This window comes from Alligator mississippiensis, chromosome 3 (assembly GCF_030867095.1).
Source record: "Alligator mississippiensis isolate rAllMis1 chromosome 3, rAllMis1, whole genome shotgun sequence".
Lineage (NCBI taxonomy): Eukaryota > Metazoa > Chordata > Crocodylia > Alligatoridae > Alligator > Alligator mississippiensis.
The window spans coordinates 78929410-78954335 of NC_081826.1; the positions used below are offsets into that span (position 1 = coordinate 78929410).

The 24926-nt window shown below is 43.1% G+C and overlaps 1 protein-coding gene across 21 annotated transcripts in view; it reads right to left on the reverse strand.

Moving 5' to 3' along the window:
- Window positions 1–24926, reverse strand: part of DTNA (dystrobrevin alpha) — a 395888-nt gene that overhangs the window by 26869 nt on the left and 344093 nt on the right. For all 21 annotated transcript variants that reach the window (XM_059724115.1, XM_059724128.1, XM_059724116.1 and 18 more), the window contains 4 exons: window positions 20902–21002; window positions 19350–19463; window positions 8388–8484; window positions 1402–1561 (listed from right to left, as the gene is read on the reverse strand). In XM_059724115.1, the coding sequence (XP_059580098.1) occupies window positions 1402–1561; window positions 8388–8484; window positions 19350–19463; window positions 20902–21002 (472 nt within the window). The remainder of the gene's footprint in view (window positions 1–1401; window positions 1562–8387; window positions 8485–19349; window positions 19464–20901; window positions 21003–24926) is intronic.

Here is a 24926-nt window from a genome sequence, read left to right on the forward strand (position 1 = left end):
AATCTGTAAGGCTGATTCCACAGATCTATTCCATGATTTGAAATAAACTGAATCTTGGGGATCTGAGGAATGCCAACATCATGACTATCTTCAAGAAAGGAGATAAATCAGTGTGTGGAAACTATTGAACAATCTTCTACCTCTTGCTGAGGAAGTCCTGTTGGAATCACAATGTAGAAAGTACCAGCCAGATTTGGGTGTCCAGAAAAGGACATCAAGGTCTTGAGGCTTCTCCATAACCAGACGACTGTGACTGTTTTATGTAGTGGCTGAGAGACAGATCTATTTGTCATCCAAACTGGGGTCAAGCAGCTCTGGAACTCAAGTTGGGGCTTGACCCTGAACTGGGGTAAAGCCCCAACTCTGCTCTCTATTTTTCTGACTGTCACCTTGGTTCTCATTAAGGACCACCTTTATTCTGGAATGGACACTGAATACTGAATGAATGGAGGGCTCTTTAATATGGACATTTTTAGTTAAAGTTCAAAGCATGCAAAACAACCATCCTTGACCTTCAGTAAGCCAACGACTGCACCATCCTTGCTCACACTGAGGAAAACCTCCAGACTGTACTGGGTGTTTTCAGAGAAACCTATTGAACTTTGAGCCTCTCTATCAACATCAAGAAGACTAAAGTATTCTATCAGCCTACCTCAGGCCACAAATGTGACCCCTACTCTTCAAATTACCATTGAGGGAAAGATCTTGGAGGCAAGTCAAGCACTTCCCCTACCTCAGTAGCCACCTCTCTCTGAGAGCAAACCTTAATAAAGAGATCCAGCACAGGATCCACTGTGCACCTGCTTGTTTTAGGAGTCAGTAATCTTCAAGCACCAACTTCAGTGGACCAGACATTGTGTGTGGATGCCTCATTCCTGACTCCAAAAACAAGTGCTCTACTTCAAGCTTAGTAATGGCCTAAAATCTCATGGTGGCCAGCAGAAATCCTACAAGGACACACTGAAGGCATACCTCAAGAAAGCAGATGCCAATGTTAAGACAAGGGAGGAGTAGGCTGCTGACCAGCTCCAATAGAGCTGCAACCTCAACCAAGTGGCTGTCCATTTCGAGGTAAAGCATCTTGCCCTTGAAGGAGGGAAGAGAGAGTGGAAGGGAAAGGAGAGAAATACTGGCCTAAGGACTACTTTCCCCTGTGGAAAGACCTGCAACTTCTGTGGATGGGCCTGTGGTTCAAGGATTGGACTCTTAAGTCACTTCAAGACCCATCACTGAGCTGTGGGAGAGATCATCCTCAAATTGCCAATGACGATGACATCAGCTCTGCTCACTGATTCTGTGTGTCCCAGAAGAGAGCTCTAGGCCACACATTCATTTTTAAACATTAACCAAACAAAAATTAAAGACACTGAAATACAGTCTCTGTATAACAGTGCAACTTACTTTGAGCAAAAGCCTCCTGCACATCTCCTCCTACTCCTGTCAGAGAATCCTGAGGTGTATGGGTTGGGGTGGAGCAGGCAGATGCAGACCTGATAGGCATAGGAATTGGTCGGCTGATAGTGTGACTGGGTGAAGAACGAGGTGAGCCTGCTCCTTGAGTCTAGAAAATAAGAATAAGTGGTTAAGAAGGTCTCTGCGACAAGAAAACATTTGCTGTTGACATCTATGTCCATTCCTCATTCAACTGGGTTAAACCTCATCTGGTCCCATGCAGTTTGCAGAACAGCAAGGTAATATTACATCTCTTGAGGGAAACTCGTTCACCCAACTACTTAGCTAGAAACATCCAGGCATTTCTCAGTAAAGATATTGTACATAGAAAGAGGTTGAGGAGGTCGGGACCTTGTCCTGAAGTTGGGTGGGATAAGTAAATTTAAAGGAAACAAGATTTAAAGGCCAAAAATATTATGTTTGGGGCTTTTTCTGAACCCCAACCCTGTAAGAATATTGGCAATCCTCACATGAATGCTTGATAATACAGCTCCTCCAGGCTGCGAGAAATAAAAGGAAGTTGGCAGTAAGGAAACTGAGTCTGAGAAAGGAACTGAAGCTTCTCCTGGAGTGAAATATTTCCATGTTTGCTTTCATGTTTGGGCATTTTATACACCTGTGCTTTGATCCTCTGACCTCTGCCTAGTAACAACCCCACCTTCCCTTTCAAGCCTCATTCATGCAAGAAATCTTTGTAATGTACATGCAACCTTAAATAGAATACATTTGTATTTTTAGTTTTTGGCTACAGAGTAAGTTAAGCTACTATTAAATCATACACTATCACATTGTTCACACTGCAGGATAGGCTCAGGCACTCCCAATGTGCTGTTCAGATAGGCCATTTAAATTCCTATTATGGGATCACCTGCTGGAAGTTAAAATGTTTTAACACTAGTCATATACAATGCCATGCTGTTAGTACCTTACAGTTAGTATCACTTAACTGAAATTCAAGCATACTTTAAAAAAAACCTCACAGTACTTTTAAAAAAATGGATCTGGGTGAATGATGCTGAGGACACAAAGAATGAATGCACTCTTCCTTCAACGCACCGAAATCCCTGAGGATATATGTCAAAAGAAAACAGGAACAAAACCAAACCACAGGCTATTTAGCATGATTTGGGAATGTGTATTTCGCTGCAACCTGTGACAGCCATATGAGGACTATTAAAACAGCAACTAATGCACGTGTGCTAGCTTGTTTACTGAAAAGATGGATTCCTTAACTTTTCAGTGCCACTTCCCTTGACTTTTCTAGTGACTTGAAGAGAAGGTATTGATACCCACACGCAAAAACAGGCAACAACAGTGCTTTATCAGATTGGTTTAGTTTACTTTTTCAGGTTCTGTATCTATTTATTCTTCCTCTGAATTTCTGTCCCTGACTGTGCCTATCTACTATAGGTATGCTGATTAGAAGAAAAGCAGTTATTACCAGTTAACTGCAACTGATAGAGCAGGTTTTGGTTGGGAATGGGGGGTGGGTTGTTTTGTTTTTTGAGGGCCCTCTTATTAGTTAAACCTGACTGGCAGGACTCTGTAAGTGTAAGTTACCTTTATGCGCGAGAGAAACACTTCTAACTAGAGAGTGACTATCTTATATTTTAACAATTTGTTTTTGAAAACGTTTTAGGATATTTAAATGACAGTGAAGGAAATGCTGAATACATAGGACCAGATGCTCTCCTGTTTTTTGGCTCTTTTATATCCTTCTAGCAGTGCAAAGGACTAAATGTAGCTGGATCTGGCCAGCTGAAACTTCTGCCAAGCAATATTTTGGCAAAACCGACCTTCTGGAGACTGTTACCAGCTGGCAGAGTTTCAAACTCTGATGTTGTTCTAAGGTCTATGGAGGCCATCCTAGGATAGACCAGGCAGGATACTGCAGAGCTGCAAATGCCTCCCTGATGACTATTCCTCCACTAAACAGATTTTGGCAGAGGAGACCATGGTGCCCACGGTTCCCTGCTGTATTTATTTTTTTCCTGTTTCCTATTACCACTGACTGGGATGATAATGAAAAACAGAAAGACAGCAAGAACTATATGGAAAGATGAGGAAATGTCTGTATATGCAAATATTGTCCAATAAATCAGACTTCTAGGAGCTATCAAATTCTATGACTGTCATGTGGCTTGTCCTGCAACAGATGTTCCTAGGCATTTCTTCTGTGAACATACTACAGTGAAAATATATTGATTAAATATGTTTGGGAAATAACGCACTGTTAATGCTAACTTTCATTTTCTGAACAAGATCTTTGGTAGGGCATGCAAACTTAGCCATTTGCTTTTTTCTGCACATCGTGCAGATAAAATTTTTGTTTTTTTCATTTTTGTCCAATCTTACCCATATAATATAATCAAAAGAAAGTTGAAATGGGATGCGATTTGGGGACTGGATGGCTTAAGAGTCCCCGACTCTTTTTTGATATGTGTATTTTATTTTGCTAGTCCAATTTCAGCCCAGGTCTCTGGCAACAGAATGTTGTTACCACTGGACAGTTATTTATATTTAGTGGTCAGTGACACTCATTGGAAATGAGCTTAATGACTTGAGTACAAAGTGGTTTTATATATCCTAGGAGAAACTGCTGTGTCTGAAGGCTATTACTTGCTTATTGGTAGTCTCAACAGAGGAACCCAGAACTAATCCACTCTCAGCTCTGGTTAGCCCACCCAGATCAGGATGCACGCATGCTAACAGAGTGGTTGAGGGAACCTGCTGCAACCACTGTTGGGACATAGCAGGCTTCAGCTTTCAGTTGTTAACTGACTGCAGCTGTCAGTGTCCAGCTGCTTTTTATGAGAAATTCATCAGCTCCATTTAACTCATTACACTTACATCAAAGTTGTAAGCATTTTAAATTATCCCTCGTTAAACTGGGACAGGATTTACATTAGCTAGTGCATAAGTATAATACACTTGAAGACTGGTTATATTGGATCTTTAGTCCATTGCTCCCTCTACTGGAGTTGAAACTAGCTCACATCTTGAGAAAGTCAGACCTCGATTTAATGTTGTCATGTTATTATACTACAGCTAGAAAGACAGTACATATGTGATGACCTTGTTACTCTTCTGAGAGAACAAATTCTTATGGATGTAAAGAAATTGAAACTACATAAGCATTAGAAATTTCCCCTGGGGATGAAAATAGCCTTATGCCCCCAAAAGAACCATGAACCAGCATATTTGAGGGATAAGTGGGGAACATTTCATGGAAATTTAGAGGGCAGGTAAAAATAATAAATTTTTACTGTGAGCACCTGCCATTCTGAAAGTTGATTTTGTATTAAAAGGCCCTAAATACTACAGTTGTAGAATATCATTAACATGTGTTTTTACTCTAGGTAGCAAAGAGACTATTCTATATGATCTTTTTTTTAAAGAAAATTATGAACGTTATTAGACAGAAAAAAGAAGAAAAAAAGACTCACTCAGAGATGACGTTTAGCAGGTCTTACTCTCTAGAATATAACCATGACTTGTTTTGCTGCAACAGATTCATGCTCCATCTCAGAACTGTTAGTAACAAACTGAAATGGTGCCTATGTAGTGTTTCCAGTCACGGGAAGATTGTTAACTCTACTGAGCATTGACTTCCTTTGGTGAAACTAGGGACCAATGTGGTTTTTGTTACATTAAGATGCTCCTTACTACTCTCACTTTTTATATTAGGTCTAATAATCTTCACAGGATCCATTTCATGCTAAAGAGCTACAAACTAGTTAAATTTTCCAAAAACTCAACACTATTAATATAAACTCTTGCATTACTTTTGAAAATAAAATGACCTTCCTTCAGGTTCACTGGAAAGCTGCTGCCAATACTAATTTTAGACCATGTGAAAAACAAGATCCTGACCGTCTGTGGCCAGGAAAAATCCTTTGAGCCCTTTTTGAACAAGTGGGGATTTCAAGCCCATTCTCCTAAGCTAAGTCCAACTCAGATAATTTTCTTCTGTTCCCTGAAATGATACCTGCAGTTTTAAATGGCTATAAGGGGCTGTGGTGTTTTTCACTCTCTAGTCAAGGTGGTCATATGCTGTGGACTGCTAAACAGCTATTGCTTTTCATGCCTAAAACTACCTCACTTAGAACAGCAAGAAAAAAAATTCTTGTAGCCACTATTCCCTCCTAAGGGTGTTGTGAAGTTTAACTGTATAAATTGATTTGAAATCCTCATATAAGATGTATGAAAGAAGTGCAACATATTATTCTCAGTCCAAGACATAAGCACACCTTTTAAGCAGAAGCAAAATGATAAATCACAAGTTCTCAATCCTATTTAAGAGTTAGTAAGTCCTATAACAAGACAAATAACTTACTCCCTGTTTCAATTCTTCTTCCTAAAGAAAAAAAAATGGACCACCAGAGTTAGATTAGCAAGGAGTTCAGTGCCGAAGGGGAAAAATCATGAAAACTCATGGGAAACGGTTAGGTCTAAATCAGGGCTGTCCAACTTCTAAGTGGGTTCACTGGACCCTCAAAGCTTCACAACCCGGCTGCACCACGTGCCTAGGTGCCTCGCTTCACACTAAGCTCCCTGGCTGTGGACTTCTCTGCTGCATCATGCCTCTTAGGTGCTGCAGGCTACAGGCTCCTCCAGCACTACGGGTTGCATTGCACTGCAACACCCCAGTCCCTGGGACAGGGAAGAGGAAGCCAGAAGGGGAAGGAGCCTAGGGATCCCAGCCCCCAGGCTCTCACTCAGCTGCTGCTGCCCCCCTTCCCTTCCCCCTCCCTCCACTCCAGCTGCAGAAGCAATGGGGGGAGCAGGGGAGCAGCAGCTGGATGGGAGCCTGAGGGCCTCAATTTAACCCCTTACTGGTCGCATAGGGCCTGTAAACCACCAGCTGCACAGCCCTGGTCTAAACTGATATCACCTGAAGATACCAAATCAGAGCCTCTGCTGTGGTTGCTTTGAAATGCCACAGCAGTATAAAGGGACAAGAAAAAAGTACAGCTTTCTACTCAGAGATTCTGCAGGGGTCACCTCTCTTCCTGGCCCCACTACAGCACCATTGGGAAGAGCATGCCTGTGCACCATGATTATCCCTGACTCTAAGGGCCTGGGGGCCACAAGGCCTGGGACCAGGCTGTATGAACTTGACTAGTTCTTGCCTGGCTCCACTATTTAGAAGCCACCTCTATTCTGCTTCTCTGGTTCCATATCAGGCACAGTTTTCTTGAACAGAGAATGTAGCATATTAAACCCAGGAAGATACAAATTATATAAACTGCCAGACATCAGCAGGTGTTGGTCTATTCACTTCAGCGGAATTATTTATGCTTTTATCAGAGCCACATTTGACCTGTGGAGAATGCCCATACAGTCAACTCATTTGAACCTTCCAAAATAAAGCAGACTGCTGTCAATTCATGGGTTTTTTTCCCCAGTGTGAATTTTGCAGTCACTATTCTTTGAATCATTTGCAATGAAGCATTTCAGATACCATGGGGTCATACTCTCACTGGAACGGCTAATCATCTTTCCCATTCTCATTATAGACTTACTCCTTTGCATCTGCAATACATGGAGGGATTTCTCATGCGTGCAGGCACAGCACTCTCCTGATTCAAGGCAGAACATGACCCTTGGGCCCAAACCTGGTCCTTTACAACCATATTACTGACACATCAATAGATTGGACATCCATGCTGCAAGCCCATTTTTCCATCCTTTCCTTTCCAGATAAGATTTTGTCAATACTGAAGAAGAAAATATACTTCTAATGTATCCCTTACATTTGCGCTCAAGTGATCTTTTCCCACCTGTTGGGGAAACTTGCTTTCTTTCTGGGAGGACCAATTTTCAATGGCACAGTTACTCTGAGGAGGCCATGAGTGCCACAGCATTGAATTTTTGACAATAAGGATCTTGTGTCAGAAGATAATGGCTGGGGCTCCTTTTGCTGCTTAGGAAAAGGTAAAGCAGCACTCTTTCCCATCTTGCCTTTCTCAAAAAAAGCATGCATATATTCTTTGAAATGAGACCCTTTGGGAAAGGGCTTAGATGTGTATTTTGGTGAATTTTACAAGGTATTTTTCTCTTTTTTAGTGAAAGGACAAAGTACTATTAAGGCAGCACACTCAAGGAGTACAGTCAAATGGTAGGTATCCTCAGATTGAATTAAGAATGAAAGGAGGAAAGTTAAAGGAGCAAGGAAAATTAGCAAAGCATCATCAGCCAGGATGGGAGGGTGAGCACCATATATAATGGTAACATAATTGCCACTGGGGGGTATTTATCTGCTTGTGTTTATTATTTATTGCCTTCCTCTATATATTTGGCCTGTTCTGTAATCGACGTCTTCAGTGGAATAAACTGTAAATAAACCCCAGATTGAGAACACCTTGAAAAAAAATTATGGCTGGTCCACAGATCATTAATCCAAGACCCAGCAATACTGCCAGAGCTTCTCACAAGTTAGCTAGACAGGGCTAAACAATAGTGGGCCTTATTTATATATTTGAAAGGAATTTAATTATTTTTCAGCAGTGCTTAGTCAACTACTATGAACGGTTGCCTAATTCATGTAGAAGTTGGTTGATTATGACACTGTACTATTAATACTGGAATACAGCATAAGTTGTATGGTTTACTAATACTGAAAACCCATGAATTTGAGTGGGGAAAACAAGGACAGAACAGGGATAGGAAAAACTCAAGGGATGAAATATCCAACAAGAATAGAAATTTGCTAATATGAAAATGTATTTTTTCTGTCTAGACAGGCAAGGTTCTTTGGGGAGATGTGATATCTTCCAAGTAGTTGGAAAAAAGTTCTTTGCAAACTTTTGGGTGCAATCACCCTTCTTTAGGCATAGGAAGTTTCTGCTGTTCTGAGACTCCAAGGAATGAGTTTGCAATTCCTTAGTGTGCCTACATTTCATTTTCTTTGAATAACAAGTGGAGTACCTTACCTTCAGCAGTTTCATGAGGCCTTCTAACTGAACCATCAGCTCTCTCCGGCTTTCCTGGAGAGCAGACATTCTCTGTTCCAGCTCATCCTTCCGCTGTCTGAAAAATAAACATCTAGGATCAGAGCTTATTCTTCAAAAGAATTAACTTTACACTTTCCCAGCTACAGTTTCTCACTACTACTGTCAACATGAAGTGACTAAAGGCAACAGAGCATATTTCAAGAACTCTATATAATATCCAGATAGCATGGGAGCCTGAGAAACCAGGATGCTCCTTCAGATTAAGAATATATAGTGGGGTAAGCATGCTGCTTATAGAAAAATAGTACTGGCACAAACCTGTCCCTGAAACACCAAGGGCCAAATTATATTCTACCTATTAGGCACATAAGTGGACTTAGATGTTTATGTGTGATTCTGTTCCACCCTGCTTGAGTCCCTGAAAACCAGTTAATGCAAAAAAGGTGACTGGGTCTTCCTTGTTGCTTAATCTTAAGGGTGAGATGATAGCATGTACAAAAGTAGAGCATTAATAGATAGAACAGAATTGCACTTATTGACACCTGAGTTCACTTATTCATCCAGTAGATGGAACAAGATCCCCAAATGGGCATGAATCTTCAAAATTCACACAAGCTTGGTTATATAGTGACATAATAGGAAGAAATGCCAGTTGGTGATCCGTTGTTTTTGTTTTAGAATTTCCCTAGTCAATACACTGATTAAATTGTCAGAAGAAATGAAAGGATACCTTACAGGAAAGGGGCTGGCAAGGGAACTGACTCAGAGTGAGTGATAAGAAAGGCAAAGAGAATTAAGAAAATCAGCCAGCACATCTGAGTGTTGGGGGTTTTCAGAGGCTGGAGGTATGCTGCCAATTGGAAATGTTTGAAAATAGCTCTTGGAACTGCAGGCCTGATTGCTGCCCCCATTTGTAACCCAGTAAATTCTGAACAACTCCAAGTAACTCAGGGATGTTACTTCAGATTTACACCTGTGTAAATGGCAACAGATTGTTGCTTCTGTATAACCTATGATAATCAGTGCAGGAGATATGTGGTGCAATTCTGCCCTCACTTATTCAACTCCAACTCCCACTAAAGACTGTCAAAGCTGGGCCAGATCAGGCTTCTGGACTACAGTCAGCTCTTTGGGGAGGTCTCTTCCATAAATAATCTGCAGCTACTATTGCATAAAAAAAGATTATGTCATTCACAGTTTTGCTTTAGAGCCACATTTTAGATTAAGTGATATTTATACAGTAAAACCTCATTAATTCAAAACACAGGGACTAAAATATACCAACTTTGAAATAAACAGGTTGAATTATCCAAATTATAGTACTACAGTATACTAAATTTATTATATGAAACCACTGTGTACAGTAACTGTATAATCTTTCTCATGGTTTCTTAAAGAAAAAGTGTATTGTAGCCTGCTTGACCATGGCCTCATATTGGTCATGGACAAATTCATTGATTTTTTTCCCCATGGCTTTCATTAATCCCTCATCCATGACAGCAGCATTGTCTTTCAGTATAGAATCGAGGACTGCAAGCACCACATAAGACTCCTTCCATGGCATGTGTTCGCTCAGACTCTGGTTCCTTGTTTTCTTCTGCCTCTTTGGTTTCTTCTGTGTATTCCTCCATAGGGGTGTCTTGACTTGCTCTTTTACCATGGCCTTCTGCAAAAGTTGACACCTTATTATCAACATTTATGAACTCCTGGAAACTGGTGGGGCAATCCATTTCTCCCTGAAGCTTAGCCCAGTTAGGATCATCTTACTCAATCTCAATTTTTTGGTAGCCTTGGTGCCAAAGCCACCCTTCATGAAACAGTTCCTGATGTCATGGGCTGGAACTTTATCCCATGCAATAATGACATTTCTCATAGCACTGAGAACCTCCCATTTTTGTGTATCTGTTCTATTCCTGGCAAACTCCTGCAGCAGATAATGCAACAGTTGTTTCCACTATGCCATCTTAACATGGCATATTAAACCGTGATCTAGGGGCTGCATATACCTCATGGTGCTCGCTGGGAGAAAGAGCACACACATACACATGCTTTCAGGCCTAATCCTTCCCAATTGTGGGCTGCACAATTATCAGTTAGTAGGAGCATATTTAAACTGTGGCATGCCATCCTTCTTTCAAATTGGAGCAGCTGCTCTTGAAAAAACTTAATCATTGTTCATGCATTTTTGTTGGCCTTATGCAGGCATGGCAGTTGTTTCATGCTTTTCATATGCTGGGAATTTTCAAACTTCCTCACTAGTAGTGGTTGTAGTTTTTCAGTACTGTCACAGCACTGCACAGTGAACCTTTTCCCACTGTGCAATTTCTTCCTACCATGACAAGTTTTCCTTTAAGTACCAGTGTCTTATCAGGCTGCAGGTTATAAAAAAGTCCTATCTCATCAGCATCAAAAGTGTCCTTCAGTGTGTATTTGTCCAGAACTGGCTTCACACTTTCATGCCAATTTTCTGCAGCCATGACATTGGTGGAATATGCTTTGCCATGTATAAAAAGCAAAACAATGTTGTGATGATGTTGGAATCTCTGGAGCCAACCATCAGAACACTGAAACTCAAGTCCTAGCTTCCACGCCGTTTTGTCTGCTTTCTCTTTAACTAATGGTCCAGATATTGGAATATTATTTGCCCTCATATCACAAAGCCACTCAAACAGTTCTTTTTCTAAACCTGAATGGTTTGCACCTCAGATTCTTTTCCTTTTCCAAGTTTCATGTTCTTCCATTGCCATCTTCTCTGTTGAATCCTGATTCTTCAAATAGGTTGAAAGTGCAGAAGAAGAAATACCATACGCTTTAGCAATTACTAGTTTAGATTTCATTGTCTTATCTACTTCATATATAACCTTCAACTTCTGTAAAATGTTTAACTGCTTGTACTTCCTCTTAGTCACCACGATGGTCAGCCCTCCTGGACTTATGCATAGCTGAAAGGTACAGACAGTTCTGGCAACATAAAATTACTAGCACCCTATTGAGCAATGGTGGGGACTGTCATTATGCACGGCATACAAGACTTGTGATAGAAAAGAACACTGTCTCTATAGACTAATGTTGCAGTGTTATCTACACAGTATTACTGTACTTTGAAGTAAACAAACAAGTTTTTATGGGTTTATGGTCCAAAGGACCAAAAAATAGCTTCAAATTTCAAAGTAGCCATATTTTGAAATGTCCGTATTATATTGCATATAAAAACCTATAGTTTCAGCTGGGGAGTGAAAACAGATTTGAGGTATCCAACTTTTTGAACTATCCAATATTAAATTAATGAAGTTTTACTGTATACTCTTTCTACTAATCTTATATATAATGAAAGATCTTAATGCACTTTGCTGTGTGTGTACATTGGTGTTTTTTTCCTACTTCTCTAAATGGAAGAAGGTAGAAATCAATGTTACATAGATTTCCTGCATATTCAAGAAGAGACTGCAAGCCCTTTACATAACTGGGGAGTAGTTACTCATATAAACACCACTGACTTGTGCAGGACTGCTCATATTGGTGAGAAGTAACACCACAAGAATAAGATCTGTTCCATACATAACTAATGTTATATATGTATTCTTCCAAGAGATTCATAGTCTATTTGAAATTGCCTTAACTTGGGTTGTCTCCTGAGTAGAGAATGGTTGGAAATTATGTGAACTGCAGAGAGGAGAGAGGGCTTAAGACATTAAAAGCAAAAATAAAATAACTTATTTGTGTACTTGTAGCTGGCAGGTCCTAGAATATGACTGTTTGCTCATACTGTCTTTTAGTATAATAGATTTATTCAGTAGGCAGAGAAGCTTTAAGTTTTGAATAGAATATTTTATAGATCACAAAGCAGGCCCATTTAGGCAAGAGCACTCTGAAGCCTTAGAAGTGATGGGCTTTCTAATCTGTCTCCAGAAAGACAAGTCCAGTGACTGGGAAACTATATCCACTAGAGGATTCAGACTAACACAAGGTAAAGACAGACCTAACAAATTGTATCAATATCAAAGGACATCAATATAAGCTGTTATGATGCAACTGTTAACATTGCTTGATCCTATACTGATAAAAGTGTATTAAGGCCACTCAAATTAAACCCTGCTTCATTTGGGGTCAAAGTTAGGGTGATTCAGCTCAGGATCATGTAGACCTAACAGTCCGATTGTAAATCTGATACTTCAGGGTAGCAGCTCCCTCTCCCCTTTAAATGCATTTAAAAGATATGTTTGTTCATATTTATACTAGCTCTGCAAATAAACTGACTGTAGTTATTTCAATATCCTATTATGAAATGGAAGGTTATATAAATGTCCTATGTGAGGAAACTGACTAGATGAAATGGTGACACACCTAATTAGGTATGTGTTGTGGGTCTAGGGAAAAGAGGATTTCTGTTGTCAGTGACCTTGCTGTAAGTGCTACTCCACAGATTGCAAGAACTACATTTTCATAATTCATCATTCAAGACCATCACCTTGGAACAGCTAAAAAAGTACATGAACACAAAGTTAAGTGCACCCATGAGGGTATATGACTGCACTAGGCTTTTTACATGGAGTTAGCTGCTTGCCAATTAACTTGAGGTATTTAACTTATCTGTGAAGACTCTCCCCACACGGTTTTATTGATTTGTAGCCTGCACTGAATAAGTGGGGAGTGTCTGCAAAAAACTTTACAAAAGACAAAAAGCACACACTACATATAATTGTCAATCAACTTACTCTGAGTCGAAAAGTTTTGTGCTGATGTATCCTTAGTTTTGAAAATGCTACCTTCCAGATACAACAAATAGGGGGAAAATGATCAAAGGTCCTATTCATGCCCGAAGAAGTCGGGAGCTATGTTACAATCACAGCAGAATTATACTATATATATTTTGGACAATGTTGTCTTCAAAGATGTGAGGATCACAAAAAATTCCAATACAAAGTAGCTAGAGATAATGACAGAATGGTGAGATTATATAGAAAAAGTAGGGAAGAAAATTACTAAAAGGGATATTAAAAGAGATTTATAAGCTCCGCAAAACTCCAGCAGTTCTTGACATTACAGGACCCAGATCCTTCTAAGTTCATAACTGTTCCATGTAGGTAGGCACTTAAGTTGGTATAAAACAGTTTGGCTCCTGTGAGCATGATGCAATTCTAATGTTTTACCGCCAGCAAAAGATCTAGCACAATATCTTCTTCTGTGCTCACAAACTTGCCAAATTGCACAAGAAGTTAAAGTCTCTTTAATCCTCCCTGGAAAGCATCTTTCTGAACATATACAACACAATAAAGAACATCAGGTCTATATGTTTCTGCTTACTCTGATGCTACATATTAAATAGGGGAAATAACTCAATTGACAGAGCCCAGGACAGACAGAGCTCTAAGGCCATCCAGTATCAGGAAATATAAACTACCCTATTATGTTTTTAAGTTGTGTAGCACAATTGAATAGGGGGAGGGGGAGAAGCAGAGTTACACTGCCAGCACTGCATAGCATTTCACTTTTTTTAAAGAAATGAACTTGATTTGCCAATTAAAGAACAAACTAATCAGAACATGCTTTAAAACAGATGTTACTGTTGATACATAAAAGGAGCTATATTAATAGTATATTTAATTAATTATATTCATTTTGATCACCTTGGTGGGAGTCAGACATACAGGCACATGAGGTTTGTGGTGTGTGGAACTGCTAGGCTAGGGACAGACATTCAAAAAGCCTGAGCCTGAATTGATTCAATCCTTGCAGGTTAGTCTAATCTGGCTAGGCTGAACTGGTTTGTAACTGCACAGACAACCCCTCTGTTGTCTGTAATTGCACAGACAACCCTGCAGCAGCCCTTTCTTCCCTTCCACAGTTCTGAGCTGAGGGTGGTGGTGCCAGGCCCCGACAGGACACTCTGATTAGGGAGGGATTCCCTGCCCCTCTTCACTGCTGCAGCCAGCAGGGACATACATAGCATTTACTTACACAACAGGGAGTTATACAGTGTTTATCAGTAGGGCTGCACGAAGCTTTGGTAGCCAATTCAATTCGGAGGAGATTCAACCCGATTCGGGGACCAAATCTCCAAATCTGAATTGAATCAGGAGACCAGTTAAAAGCTCCAAACTGGTTCAAAGCATCCAAATTGATTTGGAAAAGCTTCAGAAAAGATTTGGCCACTTTGGAGATTTGGCCATAGACTAAACATGCAGGCATGGCTTGTTCCAGGTAGAAGGGGGCAAGTGGCAGCAGAGCATAGCCCCCGCAGCTCCCCCCGCCAGGGCAGAAGCAGGTACAGCCAGAGGAGCCATGGGAGAAGCCCCCATGGCTGTCCTGCCTGGCCCCATACCCTGCCCGGCCCCAGCCTCCCAGCACTTGAAAAGAAAAAAAAAAAAGCCCTGCACTCAACAGCTCTTGCAGCAGCGATTGGGGCCTCTGGGCAGTTGTGGCAGAACCCCCCCACGCAGCGTGGGACATTGGGGGGCAGTGGGGATTGCCCCCTGTGTGGCATTTGTGCAGCAGCTGTCTCATGGCGCGGGCGCAGCGTGGCTCGGCAGGGCCCACCGGGGCAGAGGCAGGCATAGCTAGAGGAGCCACAGGAGAAGCCTCCATGGCTGCCTGGCCGGTTCCATCCCCCACCTGGACCCAGCATCCTGGCACTTAAAAAAAAAAAAAAATAAAGCCCCGCACTCACCGCCTCTGGGAGTGGCAATCAGGGCCTCTGGGAACTCATGGCAGAGCCCCCCTGTGCAGCGCAGGGCAGCGGGGATCACCTCCTACCCTATGCCTGGCACCCGTGAGGCAGCTGTTGCATCATGTGAGTGCAGCGTGGCTCAGCAGGGAGCTCTGCACTGTCTGGGAGCTGGGGTGGCTCCATGCATCAGCTAGAGTCCAGCACTATTCAGCCCCAGCAGCCCCAGCTCCCACACAATGCATGGTGCCCTACTGAGACATGCTGCCCCCGTGCCAGGGGGCAGCTGCCATCCAGGTGCCAGGTGGGGGGAACAATCCCAACTGCCCCCCACTGTGTGTGGGGGCTCTGCTAGAAGCCCTCAGAAACCCTGATCCCCGCTGCTGCAACTCTTTATTTTTCTTTAAAGTGCCCAGAGGCTGGGGCCGGATGGGGGGTGGGGCTGGGCAGGGCAGCCATGGGGGCTTCTCCCATAGTTCCCTGCACTCGGGGAGAGGCAGGCACAGCTGGAGAAGCCGTGGGAGAACCTGCAGCCACCCAGATGTGCCTGCCTCTCCCCAGCCGATCTGAATCTCCAAATCAGTGCCAAATCAGTGCGGAATCTTAGATTCTGATTTGGATGAATCGAATGGGGATAGCAATTAAAATCATCGAATTGAATCACTGTCCTCTGAATTGGTTGAATCCGAATCTGAGTTGAATACTTCCCTATTCTCACAGACCTACTTATAACCCCTTGAGCAAAATAAAAGCCTCTCTCATTAGTTCAAGCTCTTTTTAAACAACTTTTTCCAAGGAAGGAATGGAGGAACATTACCAGATGACCTGCTGAATTGCTTCAAAAAGCCCTAAGTGGACACTGTCTTATCTGCCTTTGTCCTGTCTGCCTTACACAGACACCTCTCAGCATTAGCTAGCATACCACATGCCAGCTACAGTCCATGCTGTGGGACAGAGGAGGGAGGGATTCCTGCTTGAGCAGCCAGTGGTGAGTGAGGGATGGGGCAGGGAAAACCAGGCAGACCCTGCTGTGCCTGCAAGTCTCTGCCAGAGCTCCAGCTAGGAAGCAGAGGGGTGGGGTCAGCTCTGGTATGGAGGTGAGAGCCCTGCCCAGGACTCAAAGCATCTGGGATGCTGGGGGACTCTGGTTTAAGTTAAACCCAGGAATGGGCCTGGGACAGAAATTGCATAAACTGGTTTGACCCAAATCAGTTAAGTTTGATACTACATTTAGCTATGTTTATCTCAAACTGGTTTCAGCCACTTTCAAACTGGTTTATGTGCACTGAACACAGCCATCCCTGGGGAGGGGCGAATCAGGGCAACTGCTCCATGCTCTGGTCGCTTGCCACTCCACCCCCCCAGTCTCGCACAAGCTGATATGCCTCAGGCCCTGCACACCCCTAGGGATGGTTCTGGCACCGAATGTCTGTTCTGTTACAAGTTTAAACCAATTTCTGATCACTTAAACTGGTTACGTGCAATGTCTGTCCCTAGCCCTAATAAGCAGTGTGAGGGCAAAATTTCCTGGTAGCAAATAAAACCGCTGAAAAAAAGGGGCATAAAGCATGCCAAAGTGCTATGTGCCAGGACAAGCCTAGGGCTGCCTACTCCCCCATCTTTGCATGATGTAGAGCCCCCGTGCTGATGCACCCTGCAGCCTATCCAGCTGTGAAGCAGCAGGCTGGGGCACAGTGTGCCTTGAGACAGGGAAGCAAGCAGCCCTGGGTTGCCTGCTGCCTTGTTTTTGCATGACTCAGCATGGGGACTCCACTACAGAGCTGCTGGCTAGCCCCATGCCGAGACATCCTGTGCCCCAGCCAGCCCCCCTGCAGCACATGGAACAGCAGGAAAATGTGTTCAGGGGCATGCACTGCAGCATGCCCCTGCTCGTGTGGACATGATCCTTCAGCTTTTTTTCTCCAGCTCATGAGGAATATCACTTGCTGAGAGATCTCTAAAGTACATCAGACATAAAAAGAAGTAGCTCTTTTCCCAGCTAATTTGTCTTAAGAATATAGGCAACCCCCGCTTAACATGGTTTCGCTTAGCGCAGTTTTGTTATGGTGCTAATTTAAAATACAGGCAGTCCTCAACTTACAATATTTCAAGTTATGTTTAGCAATTACAACTTTCAAAAATTGACACGCTGTTTCAATTTTATGACGTCAGTTTTGACTTTACAGCGCTTGATCCAATGCAATGCCACGCCAGCGAACAAGTTTGCTGCATCACTCATCTCCCTGGAGAACATCTGTCCAAAGTTCCTTGGACACTTTCTTTAAGAAAGCAGACAAGACTCCAGAAAAACCTGCAGCCAAGACTCCTGAGAAGACTCCAGCCAAGAACCCTTCAAAAAGTCCAACCAAGAGCCCTTCAAAAAGTCCAGCAAAGTCACCTCAAAGAAATCCTTCCAAATCAATATGATTGCTATTTACAATATAAATATATTAATGTAGCTATACTACTAATCTATAATTGATCAAGTACAAAAATCTGGGGTATCTTTAGTGAAAATAGGGTATTGGGCCTTGGTTCAGGAACCAATCCCCCATTTATAATATTGTTTCTTATGAGAAAATTGGTTCTGAGTTACAACATTTTGGCTTAAGACGTGGTTTTCAGGAACCAATTGTGTTGTAAGTCCAAGGACTGCCTGTACCTACCTGGCTTCACTTAGCGGTCAGCACCTTTCATTATAGTGCTCAGTACAGGGGTGGGGAGAAGCAGTGGCATCGGCGTGAGTGGCAGCTGGCAGGAGACCAGGGAGGGGTGGCAGGAGCCCAGGGTCCACTCTGGCACATGGTGCTGGAGTGGGCGGGGAGGAACAGTAACAGCAAGACAGGGCGGGTGGGTGGCTGGGCAATCTAAGCTTGGAGCCCAGGCCGGTGGGGCTCAGGGCAAGGTGGCAGGAGTAGAGGGTCTGCTACGGCATGTGGTGCTGGAGCGGCCAGTGGGCGGGGAGCAGCAGCAGCGGCAGTGAGAAGGGGTGGGTGGGCAGCAGGAGCATGGGGCCCAAGGCCAGGGCCGACAGGAGTGCAGAGCCTGGGCCAGTACAAGCCGAGCCCACAGAGCTCCCCCACTCCTGCCCATGTCCCCTGCAGCAATCTGGCAGTGGCAACTCATCCCAGTGCCGGGTGCCCTGGAAAGAGTCCCCACTGGGTAAAGTGGGGCGCGGATGGGTGGGTGGCCCCACTGCTTATCCTGTGCCAGAGCCCTGCTGCCTTCTCACCATAAATCCCTGGGCAGGCAGGTCCTGGACTCAGGTCCACCGGGCAGGGCACCTGGGGCTGTGCACAGGTGACTGGTGGCCAGTGGGTGCAGGCTGGCAGGAGCCATTGCAGTGGCGAAACAATGAGGCTGGAAGGAGCCGATGCCTTCTCTGGCAGAGCCCACATGGTGCCTTGCTGGGAGCAGCCCGGCCAGGGCGGGCAGGAGCGCAGGACCCAGGGTGGGGCTGCAGGAGTGTGGGGTCTGGGCTGGCAGGTGGTGTGAAATCAATTATCTTTATTTACATTAAATCCAATGGGGAAATGAGTTTCACTTAACACTGTTTTGCTTAGCGCTCGGTTTTTCCGGAACCAATTAAGAGCGCTAAGCGGGGGTTGCCTCTAGGAAACAAAGATAATTATTTACAAACCACATTATTTTAGGGCTAGAGAAGTTTAAAAATAAAGCTCTGTAAAGAAAGAGGATCTGTACAGCCTTTCCTGTGATTTTCTCTCACATATGAGTCAGTCTTCCAATATCTGAGCAATAAGTTATTTGGTAAAGGACATGCACACGTTCCATGCATGATAAGTTCTCTTTTGCCTTGTCCTGCAAAATAGCTCAATGTGATGAAAATTTAATTTGAAATTTTTAACTGGAGAGGAAGTATTTCTATTCATATCTGTTTCTGGGAGCTGGTTTTACATTGTTCTACCTTGATGCTCATTCTGGCTCTCATATTAGAAGATACTATCTGGCCCAAATGGGACTCAAGGAAAAGAGGCAAAGCCAATATTTTTTCTTGGTAAAAGTGTGTGTTCTAGTATAGCAGCATTTGCACACATGCTTGCTTTCACACCCAGGAATTACAAATGGAGCTATTCACATGTGACATTTTAAGCATATACTTCATTGTTTGGAGGGTCAGGGCTTTTATGGACTCCAAATGAAATATGCATTTTGTTATGTACTGTTTTAAAAAGATGATGCCCAGGGTACCCTATTCTAAGGGCTCAGCTGTTTTCAGCTGTTCTCAAAGTTCCTCAGAGCATAAACACTGCACCTACCTCAGGAGTCGAAGCTCTGCAAGGAGAGTTGGGTTTTGTTGTGCCTTCTCTGGTGTGGGCTGAGACGCCTGCTCATGTTCAAGTCGCAGCCTCTGGATCTCCTGTAAAATTTCTCTTGAGGAGGAAGGCAAGTAAAAGACTAAAGGTCAATATATTTTCATCAACTCTTCCAATATCCAGTCAGCATGAGATAAAGAGTTCTGAACTGATTAGGATATTAGGGCGAGGCTTACAATCATATCAAACATCTCAGCTTTAGTGAAACTCTCATCACTGGGTCAGGTTCTGATGTTCTTTTCAAAATAGAAAAAAGGCACTACTGAGAGAGAGTATTTTTATAAGATCTTTACAAACCAGACCAAAAACTGAATTGCAGATGCTCTCTGTAGAAAGCAGGTATGAAGATCCGTGTTTAAATAAAGACATTTCACTCCTGGTTCCTCACACAGATGTTTGATGCGCCACATGAAATTAAGGGAAACTAGAACAATATCTGCTTTGTCTTCTACATAAATCAGGCACAAACCTTTTGACCTTTCTTTTAAATGCTTTCAATTTGACTATGGATCTGAGAGAGGGCAACTCTTCAGGGGAATGTAGCTTTAATAGGATTTACTATAATTAATTCAATGACATAAGAGTATTATTAAGACAGGCTGAACAGCTTCATGGCAAAAGAATGAAGCAGCGTAACTTAGCGATAGTAGTGACTCTTTATTATACACTGGTGGACATCAAATACATAAAAAGCTGACTTGAGCGATTAAGACAACTTAACTGTGGAGGTAGTGGACTTCTGATAAAGGCACAGTGATAAAGGCACTCCAGTAATTTTATGGTAGGAAAGTATTTATTTTTGGCCAATCCTTATCTAACTAATGGAAAAACAGAATGGAGACAGATTACATGGCTTAGATGGTCATACATGGCTTAGATATTGTGACATCACATCTGACACTCAGGGCGAGACCTTCAGCTGGTAAAAACTGGTGCAGTTCCACTGGCACAATGAAGCTAGGATGAGTTATATTAGTGGGCATCTGGCCTCTTATTATAGATGCCTGCCTCCCAACCTCAGTTATGTCTATTTAAAGACCTAATTTCTTGCTAATATTTTTTTTTATAATTGCTGCTTCTTTTATTTGTTAGTCATAGATTATGTTCTGGAGCTCTTCGATTTTCCACTCCAGAAAGAGAACAGGACACCCTCATTATTAAAACTGACCAACTTGTACCCCTTTTTGTTGTATTGTTGCTGAGAATCTGAGAAGATTTTCTTTCTATTTTTGAATTGAGAAGGGAGTTCTGTTTTTAACTCTTAAGGAGGGCATCTCCAATGGTAAAAGAAGGGAGGGCATCTCAAATGGTAAAAGAACCAACTGAAACACAGTATTTAGTAACTTACAGGCTGATTACAACTCTCTATGATTTTGTCAAAGGCATGATAACTTGTCTTTTCTCCATATTTTTAATATGTATCATGCAGAAGCTTGAAGAAATGTCAAAAACATGCAGCTATAAAAAAAACATTGAGTTCTTTCTGGATACTTACCTGTTCTTATTTTCAAGCTCTGCAATCAGCTGTCTTTGTTGCTTGTTTGCATCAATGGTGAAAGAGATATCTGATGCACCCCTTTGCTGACCTTGCTGTTGCTGTAAAGGAGATTGGGACTGGCTGCAGTATTAAAAACAACACCACTTCATTTGTTTGCACCTAATGGTGTGGAGAGGAATTCACTTGTAGTGCTACAGGCTAAGTACAGACAGTCAAAAAAGCACAAGGCTGAATCAATTCAATCTTTGCAGGTCAGTTTAAGCTGTGTAGATTGAACCGATAAGCAATTGAACAGACATTCACTTTTGATTCCAGAAATGCAGCCACATGCCTGTGCCTGAAGTGGCCCAGGCCAGAAGTCAGGGGTGCACTGGAGCACACTTCCCTGCTCAGCTGGAGGCCAGCTTGGGCCATGGCTAGCCCAGCCACCCTGTGACGGGTGGGGGAGGGGAGGCAGGTTTTGCGGGAGAGGTGCCAAGCATCTTGAGATGCTGGGGGACTGAGTTAACTTTCATCTGGAGGGGATCTGGGACAGAAGTTTAATAAATTGATTTAACCTAAATCAGTTAAGTCTGATAGTACATCCATCTAGGTCTATCTTTAACTGGTTTCAACCATTTTGAAAGTAGTTTATGTGCACTGAACTTCTCTTGTGTTACAGAGTTGAACTGGTGTCCAATCACTTATACCGGTTGATGTGTAGTTTCTGTCCCTAGCCACAAAGTTATAGCATTTTGAGGGCATACAAGCATTCCAATCCCTGGGCTGGAGAGCTACACTCACCTCAAAGGTGATCTCTCCAGCCAGGGGATGGATAGGGGGCTTTTTCTTGAGTTGCCCTGCCTCTAGGAGTTCAATCACTGACAGCCTGCCTTTTCCCTTTCAATAAGCAGTTGTTGAAAAGCAGAATAGCCACCCCACCCTACCCCTGTTGTGGTAGCAGGCATGAGAGAAACTGCTTTCCTCACCTTCGCCATCCCCCATAGTGCCAGACAACTGTGCAGCTGCAGCAGGCATGACAGAGCTACCCTTGAGGGATTTGCCACCACCACTTTAAGAGCCATAGAAAGAGCCAGGCCTCTAGAAGGGGCAGCAGCAGATCACAGCAGGGCTCCCTGATAGCTTGCAGCTAAGCTAGTCAGAGTACTGGCCAGTCTCCTCCTCTTCCTCCTTCTTGGAGTGGGGGGAGGGAGGGCAGAAGACTGTATGATGCGGAGGGTCCTAGGGACCTTTATAGCACTACATGTAACTGTACAAGTGTTACTTGAAAGTGGTACAAAACTAAGAAGTTCTTCTCCAAAAGACGTACAATTTTGTAGTACTTGCATCATCTCTGTAGTGCTACTGTGGGTGCTCACAGACATGCAGTTCCTGCTGTAACTAATGGCACTCCACAGGAAGTGCCATGAGTTACAGCAACCCCTCCCCCCCAGCCCAGCTCCCCCTGACTCTTCCCACCCCCAGCTCTGGTGCTATCTTCAAGATGAGAGTGGGGAAGGGAAAGGAGGGTGTTTATTTTGGGGTTTGCCCATCCTGTGCTGGGGGTGGGGGAAGCCCCCCCAGTGTATAATGAGGGTTAATTTGTTATGTAATTGGGCACTTTTAAAGCACTTTGCTGCCAGACACTTCTGTCAGGGCATGGCTGCAGAGAGCTTTACTCAGCACCTTAATTTCTCCCCCACACCTCTGGAGGTATCCCCAAACAAGCCTTTAGTCCCTAGAGTGCTTAAAAAGCAGGCTGCAACTTCCTCCAAATCTGAGTCCAGTTCCTTCAGCCCACAGTCCTGGCTGACCGAGCCAGCGAGAACTCCAGCTCCACTGTGCACTCCTCTGTGTGGGGCTAACCAGGTTTCACGTGCACACTGCTCTCTCTTCCCCTTCTTCCAACCTCAGGCTTCCTTTTCCTTTTCCCCCTGCCCCCCAGCCCCTGGGGATATCTGGGAGTTGCAGTCCAAATTAACAGATATCATAGCTCTGCAAACTTCCCCATGGTTCCACCTGCTGTTATAGAAATTACATTCACATTATATTACAAACTGCTTAAATGGCTATATGCTCCCTTTTTGTAGTACTGCAATGGCCTACTTAGTGCTACAAATGTAACACCTGTCCATGGGGTCAGCATGCAATCAACAATTGTTTAGTGACATCTGTTTACACCAAATTAGACTTGTCTACATTAAAGAAAAGTATCCATATTATAGTACAAGTCACTAATGTTGCAACAGCAGTGCAAGTGCTAGTATGGGTTAGCAGTTGCATGCTAGCAGTGCAAGTGCTAGGTTTGTAGGTTTACTATACTTGCCTCCTCTGAGGAGGCTTCCAAGAAACAGTGGTAGAAGTGTCTAACCCCATCTATCACAGTAAATGATAACCCCTTAGTTTAGCACTGGTGCAGCTGTAGCATTGTTGGTAGTTGCTGTAATATGGCTCCTAATTTTTAAACAGTAGACAAGGCAATTGAGACTTGAGACAAAAGAAACTATTTCCAACATATGCCCCAGCGCTTCTTCAAAGATATGGAAAAGTATTTACTTTCCACTGATCCAAACAAGATCTCTTCCCTTGAAAACAGAACAGAAACTCCCATTTGAAAGCCTCATTTGTCATCCAGTTTTAATTCAGGCTACAGATTAGTATAAACCCATTTGACCAAATCTCCCTCTCATGCACTCTAATAATGCTTGCAAAAGAGTTATTCCAGGGTGTTTTAAGGTACAACAGAACTTTTTCTCAATGAAAATTTAGGGATTTAAAACAATTTTCTACAGAGCGAATTGTCACTTATTAAGCTTTGCTGTCCTATCCTTTATAGTGTTCACTAGCAACAACCTAAGGTTACAGCATTTATTAAAATGAAACATTTAAATATACATATACATGACATTGCATTGCATGAATTAATATAGCATTTTATATTATTCTAATATAATAAAAGGCTTAGCCTGTCTGTTTGTCTGTAATGCTTTATGAGCATGCTTTATTGGTTGTTTTCGCAGCCAATCACAGTGCTTACTGAAACAACCAATCAGAGTGCTCTGCACAGACAGACACATATGGTGGAATGCCACCATGACAGCAGGGACTGAGGGGCCAAAGCAGGGGGGCCGAGGCCAGCACCGTGGAGGCAGCAGCGGTGTGGGGTGCTGGTGGCGCAATGATGGCCTTGCCCCCTCCGCTCCGGCCTCGTCGCTGCATCGACGGGGTGGCCACGCCCTCCCAGAGGACAGACAAGAGTGGAGGATGGGAGGATGCAGGGGGTGGAAGGGAGAGCCCACGGGGCTGGAGGCAGAGCGGCGGCACCACAGGGCGCTGGGTGGCAGCGCTCTGTTCTCACCCACTCCCCTCCCCCCATCACTCATGATGGGCAATTTGCTAGTGTTAATATATTGTCTTCAGTAACAAAATAATCAATACAAATGTTTTAACTTCCTGATTTAAGGACTGGAACTTAAAAAAATGACCATCTGAGTTACTGCCTTCAGCCACTGCAACTGGGAATGTTTCTTACTTTAAACAGGATCTGAAGTGTCACTTCAGTGTCCAGCTTTGCAAGAAGACGAGTGTTTTCTTCACAGAGCATAGTACCCCACAGAACTGAGTGCTCCAATAATGGGAAGACTTTTTCCTGGTGCTAAGCTCTGTTCCATGCAGGGAAAAACATTTCTAATCTTCTTTGTTTTTAAAACTTCATTTTCTGGTACCTATACAGTTTATCGCTAATATTTTATCCTCCAAGGAAAAAAAACACATAAAAAGGGGAGATTTAACACACACTGATAGACTGTAAAACTGAGATAAAAGTTACTGGGGCCTTTGGTTTGGAAAAGCCTTGCTATTCCTCGTCTGTTTGAGAAGCAGAATGAGCAGCACAGGTTGGTTATCTTCCAGCTGGCTACTATGGTGAAGATCAGAATTTATGACTGATATATTTGTTTTTTTTACGAAAATCTGTTCAGAGGAGCAATCTAATTTTTCTTTTGAAGGACATATTTAAAAGACAGAACAATATAGATGGGGAG